Source organism: Triplophysa rosa, linkage group LG12 (genome assembly GCF_024868665.1).
Source record: "Triplophysa rosa linkage group LG12, Trosa_1v2, whole genome shotgun sequence".
In the NCBI taxonomy this organism is placed as follows: domain Eukaryota; kingdom Metazoa; phylum Chordata; class Actinopteri; order Cypriniformes; family Nemacheilidae; genus Triplophysa; species Triplophysa rosa.
Window position 1 is genome coordinate 16,217,162 of NC_079901.1, and position 27,015 is coordinate 16,244,176.

The following is a 27,015-nucleotide window of genomic DNA, read 5'->3' on the forward strand; positions in this document are numbered from 1 at the left end:
TGTGTCTACTGTATGTACACCAGGTTCACCACATGGCTTTCAGCAATTGGTGGCAGCAATATGGATGGGCGCTGCATCCAAGTCCCCTGTCCTGCTGTGATGTCACTTCCTGTGATGATATAAAACCACAGTGAGTCATGATTGAGAGGACAACTTAACATTCTGTTCCAGTTTCTGTTTTTCAGGCTATACGTTCTGAGTCACCAGACCTACAGCTCAGTGGCTACTTATCTAACAAACATCTGGTTTGACAGGTTAAATACTTTTTTATCAATGCAGTCAGGCGAGAACTTGGTCAGATATCAGATATTTTTTTAAAAACTTGTCGTTTTAATATCTTCAACTTTTAAAGTTTTACATTTTAAATCAACTTCTAAATATTCTAGGGGGGGAATCAAACAAACCTAGGTGAAAAAACGAGGCATGCATTCAAAGAAATATGTTTTTTCTCTATATTCCAGGAAAATGTTGGTCCCACACCAGATGCAGAGTGGATCAAAGTACTCAATGTTGTGATGAGCAACCAGTAAGAGTGCGGCAGGATTATCATCTCTCTCCACATTCCTGCATTCTTCTGCTTTCTATCATCATCTGAGCTGGACTGAGGCCCATAAAGAGGGTGAGCAGGGCTGAAAAACTGGACAGACAACAAGGAAAACAAATGAAAAGCTTAATGAAAACCAGTGGGCATCACACAGCAGTAAATGACAGGAACCCCCAAAAGATAGAAAAATTGAAACAAATCAAACATTTAGTTAGTAGATGTCATATTTTGTACTCAAATGGGACTATGTTAGCAGTTTTTCTATCCGGGGGTTATTTTTGGAACCTGTTAACATTACACTCAAAGGCTTACTAAAAGTATTTCATTCTTTTCTCACCATCCTGTGTTGCCAAATTTCCGTGACTTTCTTCCAAATGACACAAAAAGTTCAACCCCTTAAAAATAGCTATCCTCAAAATATCCCTTCCATTAGTGCCCTATAAAAGAAAGAACAACACAAGGGTAAGTAGTATGTAGAATTTTCACTTTGAGGTGCAGTTTCTCTTTAAGTACTTCAAAGACGTTTTCAGCACCCTGCGTGCTAAACTTTTCTAAAGGTTCGTTCTCCTCGGAATCCCCATGCGTAATGGTATTGATTATAGCAGGTCTGCTATTAAATCATTCATTGAAATAAACGCAGATCTAAGAGGCATAAAGAAAAATAGCCACAATATCATGAGAAACATCACATGTGGACAGATTTACACCTGGGAGAGAGATAACGTTTCTACAGCAGCCCAGCAGGGACAAAAACATCACAAAGTTGGGAAGCAACCGCAAAACAAACATGTTGCTGTTTCCTGTTCCCGAGCTCGTCTTTTCCAGTACTGGGTATATGACATCATCTGATATTGTCGTTTATTCATATCTTTCTCACATCCCACCCTACAGGAGGTCAGAGCAACATCGGTATAACAGTACATGTGACATTACGCACAACCCCCCACGCATTCTAGGGGCGGCACCGTCTGACGTCATTGTTATTGAAAGCACCTGGTCCCGCCCACAACCGGGAGAACGGCTCTAACAAATCAGTCCGTGCTTGGGAAGCAGTATTGCGGTTTGCGTCTGTCAGCCTCCTCATGCTGCGCAAACGATCGACTGATCCACCGGCCGCTTACTAGTGTATATAGGGGCGCTCTCGCGTGATACCGCTCGTGGGAATACACCGCAAACATGTCACGGCATCATCAGAGGACGCCGCTGAAAAACGAGGAGAGTGTGGTCGAGGTGAAGAGCAAAGTAAGTCAATCCCGTAAATATCGCGTTTGACAGCGTGCGTATGTAAACACCGGTGTTTACGCAGCGCTCCATGGGAGTGCGCGTAAACGCGCGGCGCATTTTCCGTGCGCTAACCGGGACATCAATGCGGGTGTTTGTGTACTAATCCACCCATAGAGAGAAACGCTGATGGTGCTGATGGCAGATTTGTTTGTGTCAGACTCGGAGGCGTTTGTCTGGTGCACAGTTAGGACCAGGGCTGGTTTCTGTGTCCGGTTTGCGTGATGTGATGTGCGCTACTGGTGCAGCGTGAGGGACGGTGCAAAATACAGACGTGCGCAATGAGGCAATTGGGCCCTGTGGGTCATTTACATGCTCCTTACCAATAACAAAGAGCCAAATCCCGCAGTCCTGGTATAATCAGATCATAAAGATTCATTTGAGAGACTTGAATCATATTAGCTGAGTTGTGTATTAGATTTACCCGCTGGTCTATGGTGTGTACGCTGAGTGTTACGCTTTGCCTGTATTAACGGTATTTGACAGTTGTCTACATTAAAATGTCATAGCAATAAATAAATCTCAGTTTGTGCAGATGTGTAAACAAACCTAATTTGTGGGAGGAGAACACTTTGTGTATTGCCATCTGACAGCCACCCCAACAAACAAACTCCTATGTACACACACTGTCCTTACGAATATTATAGCACAAGTTTACTTCAGAAATCATAATTATTTGAAGTATAACCAAAGTAACCACAAATTTACCATTGTCCTACTACATTATCCACAGTTCAACCATGACCATATTTGTAGTAAAACAAATAGTACTCAATATGCCAAAAACCATGGGTACTAAACTTTAACTATAACAAAACCATCATTTTCCTATTCTATTTATGTTTTAAGATATTTGCTGCATTTACTCTTCTCACATTCCCTGTTTCACTGTTGTGTTGGAGTTGTCAGTGTGCCCTTGCAGTGTGTACTAGCTGGAAAAACATCAACCACAATCCGCCAAACAGAGCAGGATGTGTTTTATGTTGAAAAATATTAGGAAGGCAGTAAATCTGTGAGTGCGAAAGAGAAGGAAAACTAAATCTAGTTAGAGTCCAATGAAACTTTGGATCGCAGTAAGAGCAGAATGCTGAGCGTTTGTGTCTTTTTTGTTATTATTGCCCGAACCGGTTAATTTAATCGCTTCAGCTTTCCTGCATGAGGTTCTGGTTTTCATTACAGGGAGTGTATAGTGTTTAGTGACACTCTTCTCTTCCTGAGAGGAAATTGGAAGAAATTGTTCGCATCTCTCTCGCTCCTGCTTTTGATAGGGTTCTGTCTCCATTTATCACTTATTCATTGCAATGGCATTTTTAGAGAACAAGTGGTTTAAGGTTTGAGTTGAGGTGATGTAATTTTTTAAGCAGCTCATGTTATCATGGGTAAAGTATGAAAGGTATGATCGTTTGTGATGGCCTACGTGACCGTGGTGATCGCATATAACATCTCAAATGAACTTTTTTTGACCTTGCTTCTGACATTTTTGGAAAATAAGTACAGTATATTATAGAATAATAGCTCAATTTGGTCATTCGGTGTATTGACGAATTAAACACACAAGTTGCCTATGACAGTCAATGGACACCTTTCTTGACGTTCCGAAAGCTTTAGACATATATTTGAATTGTGAATGGACACATGATTCTTTAAGACCCTTTAAGACCTAGTGAACTACTCTTTATTCAAATAATTTACAATATGACCTCTCACTTTTCATTTTTAGTTATATTCTCCATTTCCAGTTCATAACTTACTCTTCATCATTAACTATGGAGAGGAAGTCATTGGCCTAATGCAATTCTTTCTCATAAATTGAGCAATCAGACAGAATTTGTCCTGTATGCTCAGCTGTGACGAGAGCTCTTGAGATGAATTCCCCATCCACTCTATGTATGTGTCCTGGAGAAGCTTGACTTTTTATTGCCACTGTTCTCATCTCTTTATGTGAGTACTTGATTAGATTGACCCTTTCCTTGTTCCTCGCTGCTCTTTTTTCAACCTTAATGTAAAGCAGCAAGTGCACATCAGAAGGCTATACAGCAGAAGGAACCAATGAAATTGCTCGGCATTGCTTTTTCCCATTTCAGCCAAGCCGACTGAACACGACAATCAAAAATACTATTCCCAAAAATCTCGAGTTGTTAATCTTTAAACAGAATCACATTTATCTTACTGGGTTGTAATGGTAAAGTCATGATTGATCTATAGAACCGAGTACTGTGCATTAACAGCCTGTGTTATGTTCCGTCATGTATGTGTAATGTGATTGTGGTTGTGCTTCAGTTTGAGGCAGAGTACAGACGGTTCGCTCTGAAGAGAAACGGAGCCGGAGGCTTCCAGGAATTCTACCAGCTGCTGCAGACCATTCATCGGATCCCAGGTGTGGATGTGCTACTGGGGTATGCCGACATCCACGGAGATCTACTTCCGATCAACAACGATGACAACTTCCACAAAGCACTGTCCTCGGCCAATCCGCTGCTTCGGATTATCATTCAAAGGAGAGGTAAGATGCTAAACTGTATGTATGACACAAAGAGATTGAAGATTGAAGATTTTAGAGCCAAACTTTGGAACTGCTGTTTGTCCAAACAGTGGAGGACAGATTGTGTTTGAAATTTGGTGTGATGCCGCTAGCATTGCATATATGACACATTTTAGCTTTAGCATCCAAGTAAGCAAGGTCAGGTCAGGCCTAGGACACTGAAGATTGATGTGTTGTGGTTAGATACAGTCTTCTGGTTGAAATGTATTCATCGTGCATGTGGAGAAATCAATGTAGCATAGCGGATATGTGCATGTAGGATTGCAAAACGGATCATTTTTTGCTGGCATATGACGTTAACCTTATCTTATTCCAGAGGGAGTATAAAATCACCTCGGCAGTGTGATGTTGTGCACAAGGACAGTTGTGATGAGATGTTTGGATAGGTGGGTGGCAGCATTAGATGGTGCCAGTCAGGCCCATCTCAGTTTCGTGGCTGTTCTGGCACAGTACCAGCCCCGAGGTGCTGAGTCTGATAGCTGTGCAGAGCCCACACCCTCATCTCTCGCTCTCTCTCTTTCTCTCGTCGTGTGTATATATGCTCCTTTATCATTTTCACCAGCTCCTGTTTCTTAATCATCCTTAATGTCATATCACAGTGAGTTTATCAAAGCTGAATCTGAACCGCAGCATCGAGAAAATGTTCTATTACGAATGTTTTTCGCGTTGTCAAATCTTTCTTCCTCATTTCTTTGTTCTGTTTGTTTACGCCACCTGTTCTAATCCACTGCGAAAGGAACTGAGCACCATTGTTCTGAGTTTTAAAGGCCTGTCGTAATTTAAATGGGGAACGATTTCATTTAGCAAGAGATTAAATCAGATTAACATTGCATTTCGTGTTTAACTATGTGAATAAAAATGTAGTATCTGAACACTAAGCCTCATTTAGCAATTGCAATTATGGGCTACTGTTGTTTAGTGTACTCTTGCCCCTTATAATGGCAAGATATGATCTCTTAAGTATTAGCGTTAGAGCCTTGGACTTTATGTTGGAAAAAGTCTAAAGATAGATGCTTGTTGTCTTGATCCTCATTTGAGGAAGTTGTCACATGCGTGCACACACGTACATGCAGGTGCACAAGTGTAGCCGTGTTGGTTTGTGATGAACGGTTGGATGAAAATATCAAATGTGAGGAATGCAGTGCAAAGGCAGGTGGATTACAACAGGAACTGATGTCTTTAATGAAAACTAGGCAAGGTGAGTTGTTTTCAAAAATGTTAGTTGTTTCAGGGAGGAAACAAATGTGTGTGTAGGGTTGCCTCTTGTTTGATTTATGGAATATGGTTATTCAGACATCATTTCCACTATGTGGCAAGATAAAACAAAGAGAGAGGAAAATAAGAGAGACAAAATGTAGAAAAGAGGTTAAACCTTTTATGATAATACTTTATGTGGGAAAGAGACAGAAATAATCCTTTGGTTTTACATAATCCTAATTTGCATAACAGATGGACCTCATTATGTGTACATGTAGTAATGGAGACGGCGTAATGAGAAACTTCATATCTGTTCAGTTTTGTGCAGACAAACCTTTTACACGCCCTTTGGTGATGAATCAGGGATGCACGAATGAACATAATTGTTACTGTAATTGGCTCTGGATATTTGTTCTTAATTACACCAATACTGCCATGTATATGTGAATGGGGATGCATATGAGTAATGCAGTTATCAGTATGAAAACAAATAAGTTACATAACATCCAGCGCGTACATTAACCAGACCAAAACTGAAACCACTGCAGCATTTTCAAACAACACGTTGAAGAGCAACACACTCATTCACCAGACACTGCATTTGAAGAGCAGGTATCTGTCCGAGCCAAACATCAGAGGCTGAGGTGCATTATGGGTAGTAAGCCAAGAAGCTGCCTACAGAAATATCAGTTTGCACTACGTGCCGACAAAAGGAAGGGACTTGGAATGTGTAAAACCACATTTTTTTCATAATGACTTTCAGGAATTAAGGTGATTTGACATTTTAACAGTTTCCTGTATAATCAAAAGACAGAATAGACAGTCCGACTATTGCTTAGATGATGTTATTTGTAAAAAAAAATATTTTCTCAAGTAAGGTAAAATCTCAACTCCTGTCGTGTATTTGTTTACACAGTTTGTTGTGTAGAGATGCTCCAGAATGTACCTGCTCCCATTCACTTTATCCACACACTTTTTAGGATTTCACATCTTGTTTGTGTAGATAAGTGTTTCTTTGTTGTCCACGCAAGCTTTGAGTCTTGTGTTCCAGCATGCTTGCAAGTTTGAGAAAATGAAATGCGTGCTATTTGTGGCTGAGAGACTTTAAAGGGTTTTAGATTAGTCCCCCTTCCCAATCCTTGTACCAACTTCCCCCAGTACCTCAAAACCCTGCTGCACAATTCTGGGTTTAAAGTGTGGCTCTGTTTAATTTGAAAGGTGGGGGCACGTTTACAGAGGGGGGGATTATTGCTGTGGCAGCCGGGCAGTGTTTGGAGGAGGGGGGAGCTGTCAGTAGATTACAGCTTCATCTGCTCTGTGGGAGAAATGTCATTTATTTGCTGTAATGGCTTTATTTTGTTGTTGTCAGCTCGTTCTTTTATATACTGTATCTGTGTTTGAAGTCTGGCTTTAGCACAATGTTAGCTTCTAGCGTTAATGCTTGGTATGCTGCTATTATACAGTAGATTTACCACAATTCTCATTTAAATCTCCTCTGGTTTAATACTTATTTATATTATAGTGCAAAGACAACCCAATAAGTGTGACTGCAATATCCAAATACTTTTTGGGACCATTGTATGGATATCCTTATATGGAAGGTTGTTACAAGTAACTGTTTTTTTATACAAGAGATTAACATTACGCAGTTTATGCAGTTCATATGTTGGCGTTGTATTTGATATCATTTTATAATGCTTGATACGTTTTTTTCAACAGAAGAAACAAAACAACAGGAACTATCAACTGGCTAGACACGTTCTTAGGAATGTGTTTTTAAATACGTCAAAGCAATTCTGTCTGCGTATTTGTACAGAAATGTCCACCCTGATGAAGAGCTGTTATAGACACGCAGCCTTTATTAACATTTGACATTTATTCATTTAGCAGACTGCTTACATACTTTTTGCATGTGTTTTACGGCGCATCAAGAAAAGCAAAACGATGGAACCAATTGTTCTACATTATGATCTTTATTTAAATCTAAAGCAGATGAATCGCAATTCTTGACTTTTTATTTGGGTTTAAAAATACTCTTTTCTAAATTTGTAGTAATAACAGTAACACAATATAAACATTTAAAACAAACAGAGATGGTTTGAATTCTAAACGGTTCATGTAAATGTAGCAGACTGCTTGTACATGGAATGATGGACATGAGGATGTATTGTAATTTGTATCCCGTGAGCTGGTGGGATTATCAGAGGTCCCTAATTAGATCCCGACCCCACCCGGATATCTCTGACCAGGGCTTTTAGACTGAGTCTGAACAGGGCATTGAGACAGATTGATCTGGCTTTTAGCATGAGCTCATCGCATTGAGTGTTTGCTGGGCAGATGGGGACCAGTTTGACAAAACCTTGATGGGGGAGCATAATTTTAATGAAATTTGGGGTTATTTTAAAATAAATTTAGATTAAAGTAGAACAGAATTTAGATTAGGTGTAATATATTACAAAACGCAGACCTTATATTACATTATGTAATACCTAATCTTGTATTACATTCACTTTTTTATTTCTTGATGGGGTGGGTTTGTTAATAATAGAGTTTATATGATTTTTATAAATATTTGTTGGGAGACATCACTGTACATCCTGTAAATAGATTTGGCTCAATAAGCTTTAGTTTAACATCAGTAAAATTTGATGAGAAACACAGCTTTATGAGATGAGAACGAGTGAGGACGCAGTGACATTTACATGAATTAATTGGCATTTTGTCTAAACAATTGTAGATTGGTGCATGTAAAGATTGTCCACACTCTTCTCAGCTACAATGGCAGAGCTGACACATCAAGAAAGTGATAAAGATGGAGGACTGAAGTGTTTCAAAGAGAGGAGGGCTTTCAACTATCTCTCAACTCCATAGATTTTCTCCCCATGCTGAGAGCACATGGCTTAATAAGAAGACAGACACTTCAAGAAAGACCCCAGAGCCAAGAGATATTATTTGTAGCTGTCATGTCTCAGGGGTGTACAGCGGAGGCTGTGTTTGTGAGTGGTGGTATTGAAGAAAAACTATGCGCCTCATTAGAAACCGGTCACATCTACTGTATAGGCAGAAGCCTCTTGTGAGAAAAGAACTCGCTATTCCCATTTTGGTTGAAAGACTTTAGCGCATTAAAGTGTGGTTTTGGCTAATAATTGAGGAAGATTGTATGTGGCATTCAGGTGTAAATCCCATTGGCTATAATGGGTTACATAGAAGTGGTAGAATGGGAAAGATGTTTCCAACCATGCCCATTCTGTCTGTGCACAGTGATCTCAGTATTCAGCAGCTGTTCTGCACCCTGGGGCCCGTGTTTTGTGTTTTGTGTGTGTGTGTGTGTGTGTGTGTGTGTGTGTGTGTGTGTGTGTGTGTGTGTGTGTGTGTGTTCTCATGCCTGCACTTGTCTATGCTTAATGAGTATGCTATGTATAGTGCATAGGGTGATCTGAATGGCATGTCGGTGTAACATGCTCCTAGCATGCTGTTTTTGTTTTGACATCACGGATGATATGGAAACATCATCCTAACACCAAAGCATTCAATTCCTGTGTGGTGGAGAAAAAAGAAGATAAGGAGGGGGAGTAGGGTATTGGGGCATATTGATTTGCTTTTTAACCAAAGCTGTCTAGGTTTTCTATTGTTTCACAGTTATCAGATTGTCTTGGTTTCCTGATTATGGGCTTTTAATGGAATAGTTTACAAAAATCTAAATCATTTTACCATAAAGCGAGATAAAAATTGTTCTTCATACATGGACCAATATTTGGGCACCACAGCTGTCAAGATGTAGATACTGTCATTGAAGCATCATAAAAACGGTCCATATCTTGTGCAATATTTGCAGTCTTCTGAGGTCATAAACTCCTTTTTTGGAACTTTACACCTGTGACCACTATACATTGTTGTTTTATAGAACAATTGATATGTGAAGTTTCTTCTAAAAATATTTTTGGGTTCCATAGAAAGCAACAATAACAGAGTAAATAATGACAGGATTTTTAGGTAACCCTTTAATTGCCTTGAAGTTTGTCACCCAGAAGTAGTAGTTGACTCAATAATTTTGCATCATTTCTTCACCCTTGTGTCATTCCAAACCTGTATGGCTTTCAGGTTTGGAATGACACGAGAAGATAAGCTCAGAAATATCTCCGTGGTTTTGTGTCTACAATAAACGTCAATGGGGCCAATGATGTTGGGTTACCCATTTTCAAAATATCTGCTGAAGAAAGAAAGTCATACAGGTTTGAAATAACAAGAGGGTGAGTAAATTATGACAGAACTTTCATTTTTGGGTGAACTACCGCTTTAAAAAAGCCAAACTTTATTAAAGTACATCTATTACGGTACGGATACTGTAAACACATCAATAATTACAAATGAATATTTTTTACAGTAGACACACTGTATGTTTTGTCCTTGCAACCCATTGACGACTGACCTGTCAGCCAAAAGCAATTGGAGGGCAAATCAAAGAACAAAGGCGGGTTTGAGTTGGGCAGACCGGTCTGCTCCACAGGTGCGGTATCATACTGCCAATCACCATGACAACCATAGAAATGGAAGGTACTGTGTAGAGAATAACAGAGGAAAAGAGAAACTCTGGAGCTCGGATGGAAAAAGAGATAAAAAGAGACTCTGTGACTGGGATGACATTGCTCTCATTTAAACTGTGTACTTGTTAAACTGGTTGTGGCTAATCTTAGACCGGGTCTTTGATATTGGCCTTACGCACCACTCCCTACATGAGGCACGCATGTTTTGTCATTCTGAGGTTATTATTAGTGCCATTTGTGAGTGAGGTTTCGAAATCGCGTGATATGAAAAATGGTTGATGGGTCACGCCTACTGTACTGTCTTACTGTTATTTGTACTCTGTGCCTAAATGTGTCTCAGATAAATATGTATACAGTATGCAAGCTGAGCACAAAAATTGTGCTCAAAATGGGAATGTGTGTGTAAAACACAAAGAATGCTCGAGCTGACAATTGTTGACATGTGGATTGTGGAGAGGATGAGCTGGGAATAGCTGTTTTTCGTTCTTTATATTTAGCCTGACATGTAGCAGTGCAGACAACTACAGAAATGATCTAAACGTACAAGATGAGGAGAACACAGGTGAACATATGAGTAGTGAAGAATATTTTGCAGCGATGTCACGGGGGAGGGGGAGAATTAGGAAGCAGAACCTGTATTTCCTCATTGATTCAGGGAGGAAGTGAACGTAGATGGAGGCTTTGTTCGAGTGCGAGAATTTACAATCCCATTTTCAAAACATGTGGGCGTAAAACAAAAGCTGGTTGATCTCTGAGCAGGTGTTTTTGGCAAGGAATTTAAATTCAGGTTCAGTGTGTTTACATGCAGTTCCATATTTTTAAAACTTATTACAGTTTTATTGGGTGACTGGAGTTTGAAGCCTTTTGTAAAATGCTGATACATGAACACAAGGTGACCATGAGGCCATTTTACATTAATGCAGTTGCTGATGTCTTACAAAATATGTCTGCTGAATCTGATTTTACAAGATTCTTAAGTGTTTTATGTACTTATTGACCTTTTTTTAACCATCAACCTGCCATGAAAATGTGCTTGTATAGCTGAATATGTCATATTTACATATTGGATCTAAATATCTATGTTAAGTAATGTGCATTGTTCCTTTTTAAGAAAAGAATAAATAAAAATGCTTGGATGTAAACTGTTAGTTAATGTTTTTATGTTCTTTTTTTTTCAAATTGCATGAAACTTGCTTTATTATATAATATTTCACATTACATTCATGCATTTGGCTGACGCTTTTATCCAAAGTGACTTGCTGTACATTAAAGGTACAGTGTGCATTTTTATCATGTATTTTAATTCATCTCTTAAGACTTTTAAACGGCTGTCAGATATCGTCGCTGTCCGTCTGAAACCTTGTATGTCCAAATTGGCTGTTTTTCAAGAATTGAAATAATTGAATAAATTATTAAATACTGTGTTGTCAAAGTTGACAAGCACTTTTTAATACTTTTTATTGATTAGATATTTGCAAAACCCAGTGACGTAAAGGGTGACTAATAATAATAATTTATGGCAAAAAATTAAAATGATGAAATGTGGAGATACGAGGTTTCAGAAGGACAGCAGCGATATGCACGCTTTTATGTTGGTATGAATCATTTGGGATTACTTCCAGCTCTCATCAGTCGATGATGTAATCCCAATGGAACTAAACCACATTAAAAGCATTAAAATCTGACAGAACACAGAAACAGTGCATTTACACCTGCATTACAAGACTGAATAGAAGCATGTATGTGTGAAACATAGTGTTTATTAGCCTCAAGAATGTGAGTTTTTCATTGTTCAGTCTCAGGTCTTCAGATCTTAAACTCTTGTTCACGTTTGACAGTGTCGTTGAGGATTGCCATTACTGTGAACACCATATGGCTGAGGGTTAGTCTCCAGATGGTAGTAACAGAGGATGAGGTCAGACAGTCAGAACCAAGCACACGCATCACGTGTCCGTGTGTAAACCCGCGTAGACGGCCACACCCAAACAGATCCATAAAATGTGCTTTTGAATTGTTGAGTGATGGGCAAGAAGAGGAAGTGGATCGGAAGCAGAACTAAGCTCGCATCCTAAATTCATAATGGATAATAACATCGTAACAAGTGATATTGGAAGTAATTTTGTAAAATATTGATTTACAATACAGTACGATAACTAAAACAAAATGTGAAATTATTTCTTTTTGGCCAAAACCATAAGAGACATCTCCCACTACGCCATAAAGGTAATGAGATCCAGACTCGGCAGAGAAAGGTAGACAAGTTCTGCGTGAACGCACATCTGATGTAGCCATGTCACCTGCTTCCCTCTAACAGCGTCAGGTGTCTGATTCTCTCTGGCCAACAGCAGCTGCTCTTCAGCTGTCATCCTGTTTTATTCATCTTGACAAGCTTGTCCACCTGTGCTCTGTACCGGTCTCCAGCCAACAGAGAGACTGACAGAGAAAACATTGTCCGAAGGGACGCTTTTGAAGACCAGACCACATGTAAATTGGTCAATAAGGTTCGCCAGTACTCTGCTGAGTTGACCAATTACTACCAATTAAGCAAATGAAAACATCAATAGTATGCAGTATAATGTCAGAATTCACACATTGAACTAATGAGAAATGTCATTGATTGACAGCAGATAAATTGTGTATATTAGATACAGGACCAGTATCATGTCATGAGCACAGTCAAACATAAAGCAGCTGTTCCCTGCTGGTGAGAGACTCGCTCTACAGTCATTCATGATATATGACTGCACTAATAACCCACCCATGTGCTGTGTAGGGTCGCAGTCAATAAGCTGTCCAGCCTTGCCATAACATCACATTATTAGGTGTTAACGCTGGGCAAATAAGCTACCCTATACTAACAAAACACACTGCCTGGTGCTTGTGTCAGAGTCAATAAGCTATCCTGTTCTACAATAATAATCTTCACTGAGGAACCTGAGAGGAAATAATGAGTCTGATCGTGGAGTGACGAGAAATTAGGTTTTGTTGAAGTGTTCTTGTTTTCTAGAGTTGTCTATCTTATACAAAACGCATGCGAGAGCAGAGGAACTTCATACATCCACGAAAAAACCAGCTGGTTAGATGATGACAGAGTCAAATGAATTTAGTTCTCTTTGTTAAAGGGAAAGTTTGCTGAGAAAAAGGAAAATTCTCATAATTTTCTCACCCCATCCCAGGTGTACCTATACAAATTCTTTTTGTCTGTTGATCGTCTTCAAACAGCAACATTCTTTAACTCAAAGCTAGGAAGAGGCATCAATTATAAGTAATCGTTTGCAGAATAAAAGTTGTTGTTTACATAATATATGTTGGTGTACTGTGTGTGATAATTATGTATTTATAAATACACACACATGGATGCATGATTTTAAGAAAAAATATATTTAATATTTATATATAATATAAATTATATATATCAATATAAAACATATCTAAAGTTACATATTTCTTAATTATATACAGTACATGCATGTACGTGTATTTATATATACATAATTGTCATACGCAGTACACCAACATATATTATGTAAACAAAAACATTTATTCTGCAAACGATTAGTCGCGATTAATCGTTATGCAGCCCTAATTATAAGTGAATTTTCATTTTGTGGTGAACTGTTCCTTTAATTTCTTTGCAGAAGTCACTTGGTTTGACATTTTGGTATCAAATGCTGTGAAACTCACAAGACTTTATTGACTCTTTATTGTTATTGTAGACTTGACTGTGGCAGAAACAACTGTATAAAAGAGAGTGAGTTAATTAGTACAATAAACACAATAATTTCCATGACTATGATGACCAAGTCGGAGTTATTTATTTGGTTGGGTTTGCGTCTAGTCTGCAGACACAGATGTTGAGAACAGTATGCTGTGAGAGGAGTGGAAATCTCTAAAGTCTCTCTGTATTTTTGTAATCCAGAGAGCAATGTTCACAAAACTAAGCTCAGTCTGTGCCCCTGGGCCTTAGACGCCTGGCAGGACGTTTTGATGTTTTTATTGTATTTTTCATGTGCTCGTGAAAGACTTTTGCTACAGTCAGATATTGGATTGGCAATGCACCTTTCACTGTTGTTTAGACTAGATGTTTGCTCTGAAATATACCAAAACAATGTTTTACCAGAGTTGTGAGTTTGCAGTATGATTTGAATTTGATAAGATAAAAAGGCATTTTGCTGCAAAAGAATGGGAAGATGCATCTTTGCAGGCTGCTTTCAGTTGTGTGGTGTAATTCACAAACAAAATGCTTGTTAATTTAATGAATCATTCATAAAGACCCATGAATTCACAAGTTATCAGTCTGATTAAGTGACAAAGTTTTTACCGAAGGAAGCGTTTATTAAATTAAATTCTTGCTTATTAAACAGTTAAAGGGATGGTTCACCCAAAAATAAAAACTGTCATCGTTTATTCACCCTCATCTCATTCAAAACCTTTATATGACTCTTTCTCTGTGAAACGCAAAAGATATTTTGAGAAATGTCTGTGGTTTTGTGTCAATATTGACTTCCATAATGGAAAGTCATACACGTTTAGAATGACGTGAGGGTGAGTAAACGATGCGAGAATTTTCATTTTTGTGAACTATCCCTTTGTCTTTCATTCTTGGTTGACAATGAAACAACTGTTTTTTTTATTATCTAGGGCTGTCAAACGATTAATCGTGATTAATCGCATCCATAATAAAAGTTTGTGTTTACATAATATATGCTGGTGTTCTGTGCATATTAATTTTGTATTTATAAACACATACACATAAATGCATATATTTAAGAAAAATATAAAATATAACTATTAATAAACTTTTATTTACAATTTCAATTATTGGTAAATATAAATGAATACATTTAAAATGTATAGACGAGTGTGTGTATGTTTTGTCTTTATAAATACAAAATTAATATGCACAGTACACAGATATATATTATGTAAACATTTTTACATTCAAACCTTTATTCTGGATGCGATTAATCACGATTATTCATTTGACAGCCCTAAAAACTACTTAATATATTTACTACGTAATGTATAAATAATCACAATAAAAATAAGTTAGTTCTTTTAATTCCTTTAAACTGATTTTTAAACAGTCTTTCTCTTTCTGAACTACATGCAGTTATTGGTAATACAATCTTCTAAATAAATGGTTCAGTAACGTTGTTACAACCGTCAGTCACAGTTAAAAATGCATCGCAATCTGACCAAACCAAAAATCCCTCACAACACTCATCTGGCAGGTTTGCAGCAGTAATGCGAGGTTGCTGTGGAAACGTACTGGATATAAGTGGGGTCATTTGATTACTTGTATTGTGTGGTTATTTGACACACAGGTTAAGTGATTAATGGTTTGAGATGCACTGTTGCTGTGGGGGATTGAATCTCAGTTTAGACAGGGGTTTATTTGAACATCTGTGTGTGAGGGTGAGATCGGAGATGGTATATCTTAATCGGTCTTGAGAGCTAAATGCATTAGCCTCTGATCTCGAAAGCAATACATCATTCCATTTCACTAATTGGGATAGTGTTGTTTACAAGATACCCCATGTACACACCCGTAACCACCCAAACATTAGATCTGTAGCTGTCTTTAACACATAAGGAGTGTGGGAAATTAATATGTGACCCTAAGGCAAGCTCCATCTCTGACCCGCCTGTCTGACTCCCACACACCCACTCTGGGTACCCCGTCTGGCCCGTCTCTCTTCGTCTCCAGCTTTGAGCTGGTTTAATAATGAAAGCTGCCTTGCTCTCTGTAGGGGTCCAGGCACTCTAATGTACTAATGTACAACTTTTGCATACTATATATGCTTAATTTAGACTAAAAGCTTTTACAAACACCCATTTGAAGCCAGTGAGATCAAATGAACAATCTAGGTTTTAAAATAACTCTTTTATATCAATTAAATATGGGGGTCATACAAACACACACTTTGATTTGTGCCACATTTTGTCTTTGTCTGCTGTCCTGTGTCATCATCCGCTGCACGCGACCCTCCATATGAGCACAGGGGTCAGAGTTCATTACCCAGCAGACCCCTGGGGTCCAGTGATGATTTATTAGATGTGAGCTGTTAATCTATAGTACAGAGAATTCTAAAAAGAGAAGTCTAACAGTCAAATTCATTTAATCCCTTATTTTGAGATCTCTGCACAGATGGTTTGAAATCAATAATATGTTGTTTGAGATTGTAAGATCCGTCGGAACATATTAGCATCCACACATCAACTTTGTGGCAAACACCCGATCGGCCATTTTGGACAGGCAAGCACCAGCTTTCTGTGTTTCTTATTTGGCTTTAGAAATGCACACTTCACAAAATCTAATCACACACCCGCAGTTTAATGTTAGTCAGCAGACTGAAGGGAAGGTGTTGATGACTTCCTGATATTTCTACTCCCAGCAGGCTGTGCTCTCATGATCACAAAAAAAAATGTGCGCTCGAAACCCCTGCTGCTGTTTTCAAAATAACCAAAAACATTCACTTTCACCACTGACGCATTACCTCCCACCACATTCCAGTATCTCAGATCCAGTTTCTCCTGTCTATCGGTTTAAAGAAGTCTTGTTTTTGCCATCAAATGCATCCGCTGTGATTGTTTGAATGTTTTGGGTGAATATAATGTATTAGTAGAGAGGCTTTGATTAAATCTGCCTTTAATCTGATTCAGTCTTGTGACCCTCGACCTATTCCAAGGGCCTTGGACAGATTTATTATAGTCGTTGTTTGTGCATCCATCCATTTATGCCACTCCAGTTGTCCTCTATTATTCTATGTCATATGCTTGATATAAACATTCTTCAATATCATACTGAATCGGTTCAGAGGACATTGAAAATAAAGGATCTAAAAATGATTTATAGTTGCGTAAATGAGGTCACTGACAGATGGTAAAAGACAGCGAAGCTCTTTGTAGATCAGTCTGCATTCATTTCTAGTAACAGGCAACAGTATTTTATGCCAGTGAACTGCAGTATGCACAGTAAATCTCTCTTTGAATTTGCTGGACAAACTGTGAGTTTGTGTGGAGTTGTGGGGGCTGGCGCTGTCTGCTTTTTATGACTGAAGGAATTAGATGGAAGGAGATAAAAGCTGATTTAAAGTGTCATTTTTGTTTCTGTAGAACCTAAAAAACTGTTTAAGCAAACTGAGGTGTATATACCACTTATAAGAAGAAGTAATTTTATAACATGACACATTGTCAAAAGATTATGAGATTATAAAATAGGTTATATTTATATAATGTATACTGTATATATATTAAATATATTTTTATAGATTTTTTTATAGTAGTATTTTTATCTAATAAAATATGTTATATTAAAATATATCTTTAGATCTTTAAACAAGTTAAATTATATAATATTGAATATTTTTTTATATATTTTGTTTATAGAAATTAAAAATATATATTTTTATGTATTATTCTAGAAGTATTTTTAAAAAGTAAAATATATTATATTAAACTTATTTTTATGAAATATATTTATAGATTTGTATAGTAGTATTTTTATTAAATAAAATATATTAATATATATGAGATATATTTGATATATTTTTGTAGATTTTTTAATAGATGTCAAAATATACAATAGTAAATATATTTTTATAAAATATATTTTTAATAGAAATTAAATTATAGAATATTAAATCTATTTTTATTTTATATATTTTTATTGATTGTTTTTATAGAAGTCAAAATATATCATATTAAATAGAATTTTATAAAATATATTTTTATATATTTTGATGGAAGTTTGAATACATAATATTACATATAATTTTTTATAAAATATACTTTTATAGATATTTTCATAGAAGTTCTTACAAATTATAAATTGCATGTATGCAAATTTTATGGTTTTTGTATTTGTATTTTTCTATGTTTTTGTATGTATATGCCGTCATCTCCCTCTCTCTCTCTTCTCCTCTATAGATGAAGATGACGCCATACCCTTCCCTACAGGCTCTCTTCAGCGAAGAAAAAAGGGCTTAGCAGGTCTGCGTCAATCCCAGCAGTCGAAATCCAAACCGACGCTGCTCATCGGCCTTCCGCAGGATTTCCGTCAGATCTCGTCCATCATAGACGTGGACATCTTGCCCGAGACTCATCTGCGCGTCCGTTTGCACAAACAAGGCTCCCACAAACCTCTTGGCTTCTACATCCGCGACGGCGTCAGTGTTCGTGTGACTCCCCAAGGGGTGGAGAAAGTTCCAGGTGTCTTCATTTCACGCCTCGTAAAGGGCGGCCTGGCTGAAAGCACGGGATTACTGGGAGTAAACGATGAGATCCTGGAGGTAAACTGTATCGACGTGGCAGGGAAATCACTAGATCAAGTCACCGACATGATGGTCGCCAATAGTCACAACTTAATACTTACGGTGAAACCTGTCAATCAGCGGAACAACACCATGCATCGTGCGAGTAAAACCTCGGCGGGCAACAGTTCAGTTGGCTCGGTAGGCTCCGCCCTCTCCCACGACTCCGCCCCCAGTCCCGCCTGGCAGAACGCTAGCCAATACAGCAACAGCGTGGCCGAGGGAGATAGCGATGACGATACCGATCTCATTTTAGAGAACGACAACCTGCGATCGTACATGCCACACCGTCTGACTAATGGCAACGGCAGCCACGGTACTGCCCTGTCATCAGGAGCGTTCACGCACAGGCCACTCCCACAAAGTGTTTCCTTGCCCAGTAGCAGCTCTTTGTCAGACAGCAAGGCATCATTGAGCTCGCTGACCACGCCTACACACAACGGCAGCCCCACCAAGACGAGCAGCAGCCAGGAGAGCATGCGAGAGGATGGAAACTTTATTACGTTGTGAGTTCATGAAAGAATAGGACGCATTATTGCGACTTCATGCACATTGACAAAAAAATGAAGGAAATGTATATTTTATTAAGTTATTTTCTGCTATTGCTGTCACAAAACACACTGTTCATAATACACTCCATGAACAAGAAAACAATCCGCTGTGTGACTGTCACATTATGGAAGTGCCTTACGGCTCTCCACTTATCTCGCCTTAGTCTATGTTCGGACAACCGTATTCATCTCGCACACTGACTGCACGGACATGTCCGTCAACTCACAAACACAGCGAATAAAGTGCGCTAGCTACTACTGGATGCCTGATGTTTGCACATCTCAGAGGATGGGAGGGGATTGCATCACCTGGTGAAAGTGATACCAATACTTTTTTGATTCCTCTCACTTTAACAGTGATGATGATGATGGATGAGGATGGTTGCTCATATAGCCTCTTACTGATATATACTCATCATGGTTTCTGTAGGCCTCAAAATCAGTTCAACATAATGATTTTAAAGTGGTGTTATTGGGTATCATCTCACAATCCATTCAGATCTCTGATGTCTGGCCGTATGTAGAACCTGAGACAGTGAATGAAGCGTAGCATTAAAACCACTCTGCCTTTGGCACAGAAAAAACATTTTCCCTCTCGGCTGTCACGGTGCATTTATTCAAATGCCAGTGTATGTACCATGATGGCACATCCTTAATATTTGCATTTCTAATATTTTCATAAAACGCACACACAGTTGCAATTGAATTACTGCTTTAGAGGAATAGGTCTCCTTCAAAAGGAAAATTCCGGCATCATTCACTCACCCTGTTGTCATTTTAAACCTGTGTGATTTTCTTTCTTATGTAGAACACAAACGAAGATATTTGGAAGAATGTTGGTTACCAAAAACCGTTGGTCCCCATTGACTTCTATTATATGGATGCAAAACCAGTGCATGTAAATATCTTCTTTTGTGTTCTGCAGAAGAAAGACAATCTCACAGGTTTAAAATGGCACGAGGGCATGTAAATAATGACTTTATTTTGAAGGTTGAACCGTTCCTTTAAGAAACAGCTTTGGACATGTTGTCTCTTTTTATGTCAGCTTAATGCGTTTCTCGCTTTGTTTTGCTCCCCTCCAGAAAAATAGGAATCTGTATGTTTAAATACAGAAAAAAACGTGACCTCTCATAGGCTCAGTCTGTCCGGTTCTCCTGTGTGCACTCTGTTTTTCTGTGAGAAAGAAAGGAAATTCCTTTCATGTTTGGAAAGGCCAGAATTCTGCACATTGGGACCTTTTTCACACAATTCACTCCTGAGCTGCGAGGCTTTCATGGGGATTTTTTTGTGTGTGTGTTCAGTCATATTTTTACAGTATAATCTTACAGAAATGGAGCAAAACATTGTTTCTTTAATGTTTAACAGACCTCAGCATGGAAGAACCTGCTTTAGGCAAAGGTTTCCCAGGTGAATGCTTGTTTAGACTATGGAGATACCTGCCTCAGGACTTCCAGGGTTTCAAATGCTGTCTGTCAAACCATGCACATTAGATGGAGGCCGTTGTTTTTGGTTTTTACTTGTCCTGTCCTGATCTGCTGAGGCAAAACTATTTCTGGGCATAAGTGAAGTGAATACGTTACTAATATATTTATTTAGTTTTAAAGAAGATTTAAAGATTTAAATAGGTAGGGGCCAGTGAAAATAATCAGGAAGCAAATCTGTACATGTCATTTGATGGGTGTGATTGAAGGTATGGGCTCAGAAGTGTTTTATGGTTCAACTCGATCAGCAAATGAGGCTGCAAAAGCCACAGTAGCCTTGAGTCTAAACAACAACACGGTTTATTTAAACAGGTCTAGACATAACATCTGTAAAACTGACACCCAGCGACTCTTAGCAACATTGTTATGAGCAGTCAATGACAAGTAAAACCTGAAGGTGATTTGAAACCTGAAGCAAGAGACTCCTTGAGAGACGTGATATTTAATTTAATTCTGTTTTATTGTTGATTTTTGGTGATAGAATGCCGAGAGTGATGTGCTGGTCTGGGTTTCTTCCGGACAAAGTGAAGTGATGCATATTCTCTCATACGTAAACAGACAATGTTTTGATCTACACACAGAACAGCACACGATCGGAGCACCAATAATACCACATGAGCATTTTTTTGTGTGTGTTTGTGTGTATGTCAATGTATATGTATAAATAGAAATATTAAATGATGGAGACTTTTGTATACTAGGAGGCCTTTTATAAAAAGAGCATTTTATATACATGTAAAATATGGAAAGTATTTTTCTTATTCTTGTACTTTTGTATGTATATTAGAATTCTGGAGAGGAGGTTTCTATTTCTCTGTATCATGAACAAAAGAAATCTTTAGAAGCTCGTGTTTTTATTATAATCAGATGGGTCGAGGTGTACAATACTGTGAATGTTATATGCTGATTATAAAATGTTCTATAAAGATAATAAAAGTATTTAAAATTATTTGTCTGTTTTCTTAACCAAAATGACTAATTTTGAAAAAAAATTGTAATTATGCAAACTGCACTAATTGTGTTAAATATTTCATTTCATAATGCATGAATGAAATACAAAGTCATTACTGCCAGGTATACTCGCAACTTCATGGGATAGTTTACCCCAAAAATGAAACTTCTTTCATCATTTACTCACTTTGATATCTTTCTAAACCTGTATGACTTCTGAAGAACACATTTTGAAGAACATTGGTGTTCCAACAACACAGACCCCATTGACTTCTATTGTATGGTCACAAAACGTCCGCATGCTTAAAAACTATGACTTTAGCCTAAATGATAACTGACAATAATGCAGCATAATGTACCATTACCACGATAGGCCTAAAGTAAAGGCAGCATCTATCTACAGCGTTCTGAATAGAGAATTGGCGCCCTCTGTTGTCGGATACGTTTCATGTCATTTCAGGTATATATGCTTTAGTCTTTGTTGATGACATTACAGACTTCAGACATTTTGTTTATGCCCGATTAGGCAAACTGCATATTAAACTTCCTATTTAAGATCTAAGCATATTGGTAGCACAGAAATATCGTAAACCAGTCTACCTCAGCATGAACATGTTGTGTTTACTCATGGCTTGAAGAACATGGCAGGGTGTGTTTTGAAGTGTTCAGTAGTTACACATAGCTATTAGTCTAAAGGCTTGAAATCTGTTTGTAGAACTTATTTTTAACACACTAAATGTAAAAGTTTGATGTGCATGTAGTTATTGTTATGATACCTAAATTAACATTCTTGTTCCAGAATGTCCAGATATGATTAGGCCTATATGTAGAGATTATTGTACGGTGCTTAACGAATGCATTAGACCACCTGTCACATTAAAGAGAAAACGAATGTTTTAGGAACCTGTTTAAAACATGTCTAAAACAAAAAGAAATGGTCATTTTTAGGTAAATGATAAACAACTAGTCTTTACTCACACAAAATAAAAATATAATATTTTGTATGGCCTCTTTTGACCTTGATAACAGTTTGCATTCTCGCTGGCATTGTTTTTGTATAAGTGGGCATCTAAATAAAAAACAAAGCGCTTACTATTTTTCCTGCCTTTCTTGTGACAGTAAATTATGAAACAAAAAATTATTTTGGTAATCACCAATACTGTTAGGTCAGATGTGGCACAAACCTTACACTGGTGGTCTAAAAAAAAAAAGATTTATTTCAGCATCCAAACTTCTCAATCAAACCAGTTCATGGTAAACCCCAAGAGAAAATCAGGGTTATCCAGGTCCAGTGCTTGAAGAGAACAACCTCTGAGAAAGACCAATAACCTACATGCTTCACCTCACCAATCCTGTGCACTTATTCTATTTAAAATTATGCGTAATTTACATATCATTGTTTTGTAAAATTCTAACTGAATCTGTGACATTTCCCAGTAAATATTACTTTACAATTAATTAATAATAGAAATGTGGCTATATTTCATAAAGTTTTGACCTTCATGAACTATGAAACAATGCATTACAATGATTTCTTTAATAAACACACACACATGCCTAAATGTATATACTGTGCATGTATCATACTTTAACACATGCAGCAGAATACAGATGCATTTTACAAAGAATAGTATTAGTGTTTTTCACTTAGTGATGAGCAAAGAAAAAACTGCAAAATGATACAAAAGACAAGACACCATTTTGCTCATGGATGTGTATTTTAATAAAAATAATTCTGTCAAAATTAAATGAGTACAATATTTCTGTATTATGTTTCCAGTACATAGGTGTCTCTTTTTATTTTTTTTTATTGTTTTTCTTTTTTATGTTGTTTTAAAGGTTTTAAAGGTTCATGCTAAGTAGAGGGTAACTCATTTCACAATTGCTAAAATAAAACTCAAATCAACTTAAAATCATAATCAAATTAAACTGTGCACAGCTTGCTGTAATCCATTTCTCCCGCCCCACGTCACTGGAGACAGGAAGATTTTGGATACTTTCTTCCCTTCCGCATATATACGTAGGTCCCTATTTAAAGCCGGTATTAAGTTCTAAGATGGATTCTTTTTAAAATGACATTATACACATTTTAGTTAGACTACGACGAGTTCCAAAACATTTGGCATTAAAAAGCTGCCCCAAGATCTAAAACTTACAGGTCAATAGGTGTCCGAGCTGTTCTCTGTTCAGCCACATTGTATCGAACTCGGACAGGAAAAAGTACACGTGATATCCCCAACAAGAAACCACCCCTTAATGATCGGATGGACTCCATCAACTTGAGTGAAATTTTTCAATACGTTGACTAACAATATTGGGGATCAGGCTGTGTCAAGAGACATAAATGGTGGTGCGTAATGTTCAGTCTGTGTTTATAATCTTGCCTTATTTCTATAATGTAGGTTCATAGACGAAAACGTTTATTTTAGATACCGAGGAGCATGTGTGAGCGTAAGTGGGACCCCGTGACCTCTGTGACCTACCAGACCATCAGGTCAACCAATATAGTTACTGCACTACACAGACTTTCCATTTGAAGACCTGACATGATACAACAAGCTTGACAGCACAGTCCAAAGAATAAATGAGGTATAACTGAACTCACGAAAGCAGGTGTAGGTAAGGGAATGTAACAAACAATCTCATAACGGCCAGCAACAAAAATGTGAAAAAAAAAAAAAACTAGAATAAAATCGGCTAAGCTACATTCAACACCACGACGGCGCGCTGGCTGACTGAAATGCTGGGTCGACATGTGGGATTGTCGGGACAGTTTTCCTTCATGGACCATTAGATTAAAAAAGAGCTGAGGGGAGTGACGCCACAACCAAAAGAAAACACCGGCTGCTAAAAAGACATAAAAATGAGCATTAAGTGCCTGAGCTATTGTTAATAACACACTTAGAAGGGTACTGATATGAGGTTGCGGTAAAGTTGTAGGTCAAAGACAACTGTGATTTAAGATGTTCTAATTACTAAATAAATACTCGTTTTGTTAGCGTTTTCTGAGGAACCCCAGGGTCATTCAAAATGTCTTGCATGTTGCAAGTTTTCTGCCCCTCCATTACTGAAGAGGAGAGGTAGACGGATACAGTAATGCGCCACATGCATTCATTGAAGTACAGTGCATCCAATGGAAATGAAACTAGACCACGTAACAGCCAATGAAATGACCAAAAACAAACGTTGAAACGGTGTCAGTCTGTAATCTAATCAGGGCTATCAACACAGTGAAACTATTCACACCGGTATAAAACTTACAGAAGCAGTATAAGAAGTTAGCTTGCAAGCCTCATCTCGGTAACCAAACCACTGACCTTAATGTTCTTTATCAGAAACGTTTGTTTTTATTTGGTACATCCACAAAAACCAGAAAATCGCGTTAAATTCAATATACCTATTAACTTAAAAAGTCAACTATTTGCATGATACCCACTGCGATAAAGATGATAAAACATCAGTAAAATAGATCATTTTGGGAAAAGTTTGAAATATAATTCACCTACATTGGACCCAAGTTTGCGTAGTCACTGTGTGATTGTGTCTAATGAATCTCGTGCTGGTGTCTCAGATAGTAAGGAAGCTTAAAAGGTGAGATGCTAGGAGCCATGCATCATCTCATCCCTTCAACAAAAACGCTGCAAGTCACACGAAACTCCCGTATGCGCAATATCAGTTTCATAAAGGGGCGGGTACGGTTGAGTCGACCCAAAACTAAATTTGCTTGTACGTAGAAAAGGACCTGCTTTAAAAACCACAGTATGGTCTGGTAAAGCAACATCTGTTTCTGCGAATATCGCACTCTTGAAGACAAAACATTCTTTTAAATACCTGAGCTCTGTCTGAGAAACCCGAGGATGTAGCTCTTATTCAGTAGGAACTTACCATTATGTGTGTTCTCGATATGGTATGGTTGAAATACTATGCACTGAATTCACCCACGACAAAATAACTGGGAAGTTGATTTGTTTCATGATGAGCACAACAAACGGACAAAATATAAACTAAAATAATAATGACTAGATAAACGGAATAATGAATTCGTTTTAAATAGTGTCACACAATTTGTATTTGATAATACTAAATTAAAAAGAAGCCTCTCTTTTCATGTTTCTATTCGTTCTGCTCGGCTGCTTCTGGCAAACGGCAAGCGACACACCAATTCAAACGCGTGCTCTCCTCCACTTGGAGTCCTCTTCTTAGCTGTCCCGAACATGGCCTGTGGAAAATATAAAGTTAAGTCAGCAGTCAAGATGTTTGATTTCTTAAAGTATTACAATAGTACTATGGTATTATTTGTATTTTACATGGGTTATAGTGGACAGATATAAAAAAGTTATAATTTTAGAATTGATGCTGATGTTACACAAACTGTCAAACTTATTTACTTAATTATTTCCAGATTTAAAAATACAGTAATACTAAACTCATCGAAATGATGAAATGAAGCAAAAAGAACTATGGGTATTATTTTGCAACTAAAAAAAAGGGAAAAAATCTATTAAAAAATTTAGCGGCATCTAGCGGTGAGATTGCGAATTGCAACCAACGGCTCACTCCACCCCCTTCTTTCAAAGCACTACAGTGGCTGACACAGGACTATGTTATCACGTTTTCGCTTCTTTGTGGAGCGAAAACGCTCTGTGGAGCATTTTGTCCATTTAGGGCTACTATAAAAATGATACAACAACATGGCAAATTACATTCAAGGGGACCTGCGGTGTATGTAGATAGAAATATCTCATTCTAAGGTAATAAAAACATAACGCTTCATTGTGTAAGGTCTTTATACACCTCTAAACACATAGTTATGTATATTATACTGCATTTCTGTCAATAGATCCTCCAAAAATGACATACATCACCTTTGTATGTTAGCATCATTAGTGTAGTCACATTTTGCCTAGAATTTGCTGAAATGTTTTCTTTTATCAAACAGCTTCTTGAGGTTTCAACCTGAGATGCATCTATTCTATGTGCTCCTTCATTATTCAGCCAAAGTTAATTCAATTCAATTTTTTTCATATATCTCTTTTCACAATGTGCATTGTTCCAAAGCAGCTTTACAGGAGAAAATAAGAAAAACAGAAAAGGTAAAACACAGTGCATGGTGTCTATTGAACAAGCAATATCATTCTAGTAAATAATATCTAATAAATGCAGTCTCCCGGTGCGCAAGCCGACACTGGCCCGTGGCAAGGAACCCAAACCCCAATGACAAATAAATGGAGAAAAAAAACCTCAGGAGAAACCAGTCTCAGCCGGGAGGGCCAGGTCTTCCCTCTGACGTGTCACAGCTGCACTCAGTGACTTTGATTAAAAGTTACTGAGTAAATGTTTATGAAGAATAGGGAGAGCTTATTAGTTGTGATTTAGGACGTTTCATTTGTTGAAACTGTTAGGTCTAATTTGGTCTTATTTTTTGATCGATATCAGACCGATATCTAGATCTTCTCATTATTTGTTTATTAAATAAAATGTCAATTTTGTATTGAAACAAAATGGTCTTTCTTCTATACAAAACCAGTTTTAGACATTTAAGGACGTTCATATCAAAAAAAGAGACGAATAAGAAACTTTTCACTTTTCACACAACGTTTGACCGGTAG

General features: G+C 37.6%; 2 protein-coding genes across 2 annotated transcripts in view; one reads left to right on the forward strand and one right to left on the reverse strand.

Moving 5' to 3' along the window:
- Positions 1–1,559: 1,559 nt before the first annotated feature.
- Positions 1,560–21,393, forward strand: pard6a (par-6 family cell polarity regulator alpha). Its single transcript, XM_057348276.1, has 3 exons — positions 1,560–1,786; positions 4,106–4,328; positions 18,041–21,393. The coding sequence occupies exons 1-3, from the start codon at positions 1,721–1,723 to the stop codon at positions 18,931–18,933; spliced, it is 1,182 nt and encodes a 393-aa protein (XP_057204259.1). The 5' UTR covers positions 1,560–1,720; the 3' UTR covers positions 18,934–21,393.
- A 1,694-nt stretch (positions 21,394–23,087) lies between these two features.
- Positions 23,088–27,015, reverse strand: part of ranbp10 (RAN binding protein 10) — a 37,729-nt gene continuing 33,801 nt past the window's right edge. Inside the window, exon 15 of the mRNA XM_057348174.1 lies at positions 23,088–25,625. The gene's annotated coding sequence lies outside the window, so the exon portion shown is untranslated. The remainder of the gene's footprint in view (positions 25,626–27,015) is intronic.

Coding starts and splice junctions, on each gene's coding strand:
- pard6a (XM_057348276.1), top strand. CDS start 1,721: ATGTCACGGCATCATCAGAGGACGCCGCTGAAAAACGAGGAGAGTGTG. Junction 1,787..4,105: donor TGGTCGAGGTGAAGAGCAAA/GTAAGTCAATCC, acceptor GTTGTGCTTCAG/TTTGAGGCAGAGTACAGACG. Junction 4,329..18,040: donor GATTATCATTCAAAGGAGAG/GTAAGATGCTAA, acceptor TCTCCTCTATAG/ATGAAGATGACGCCATACCC.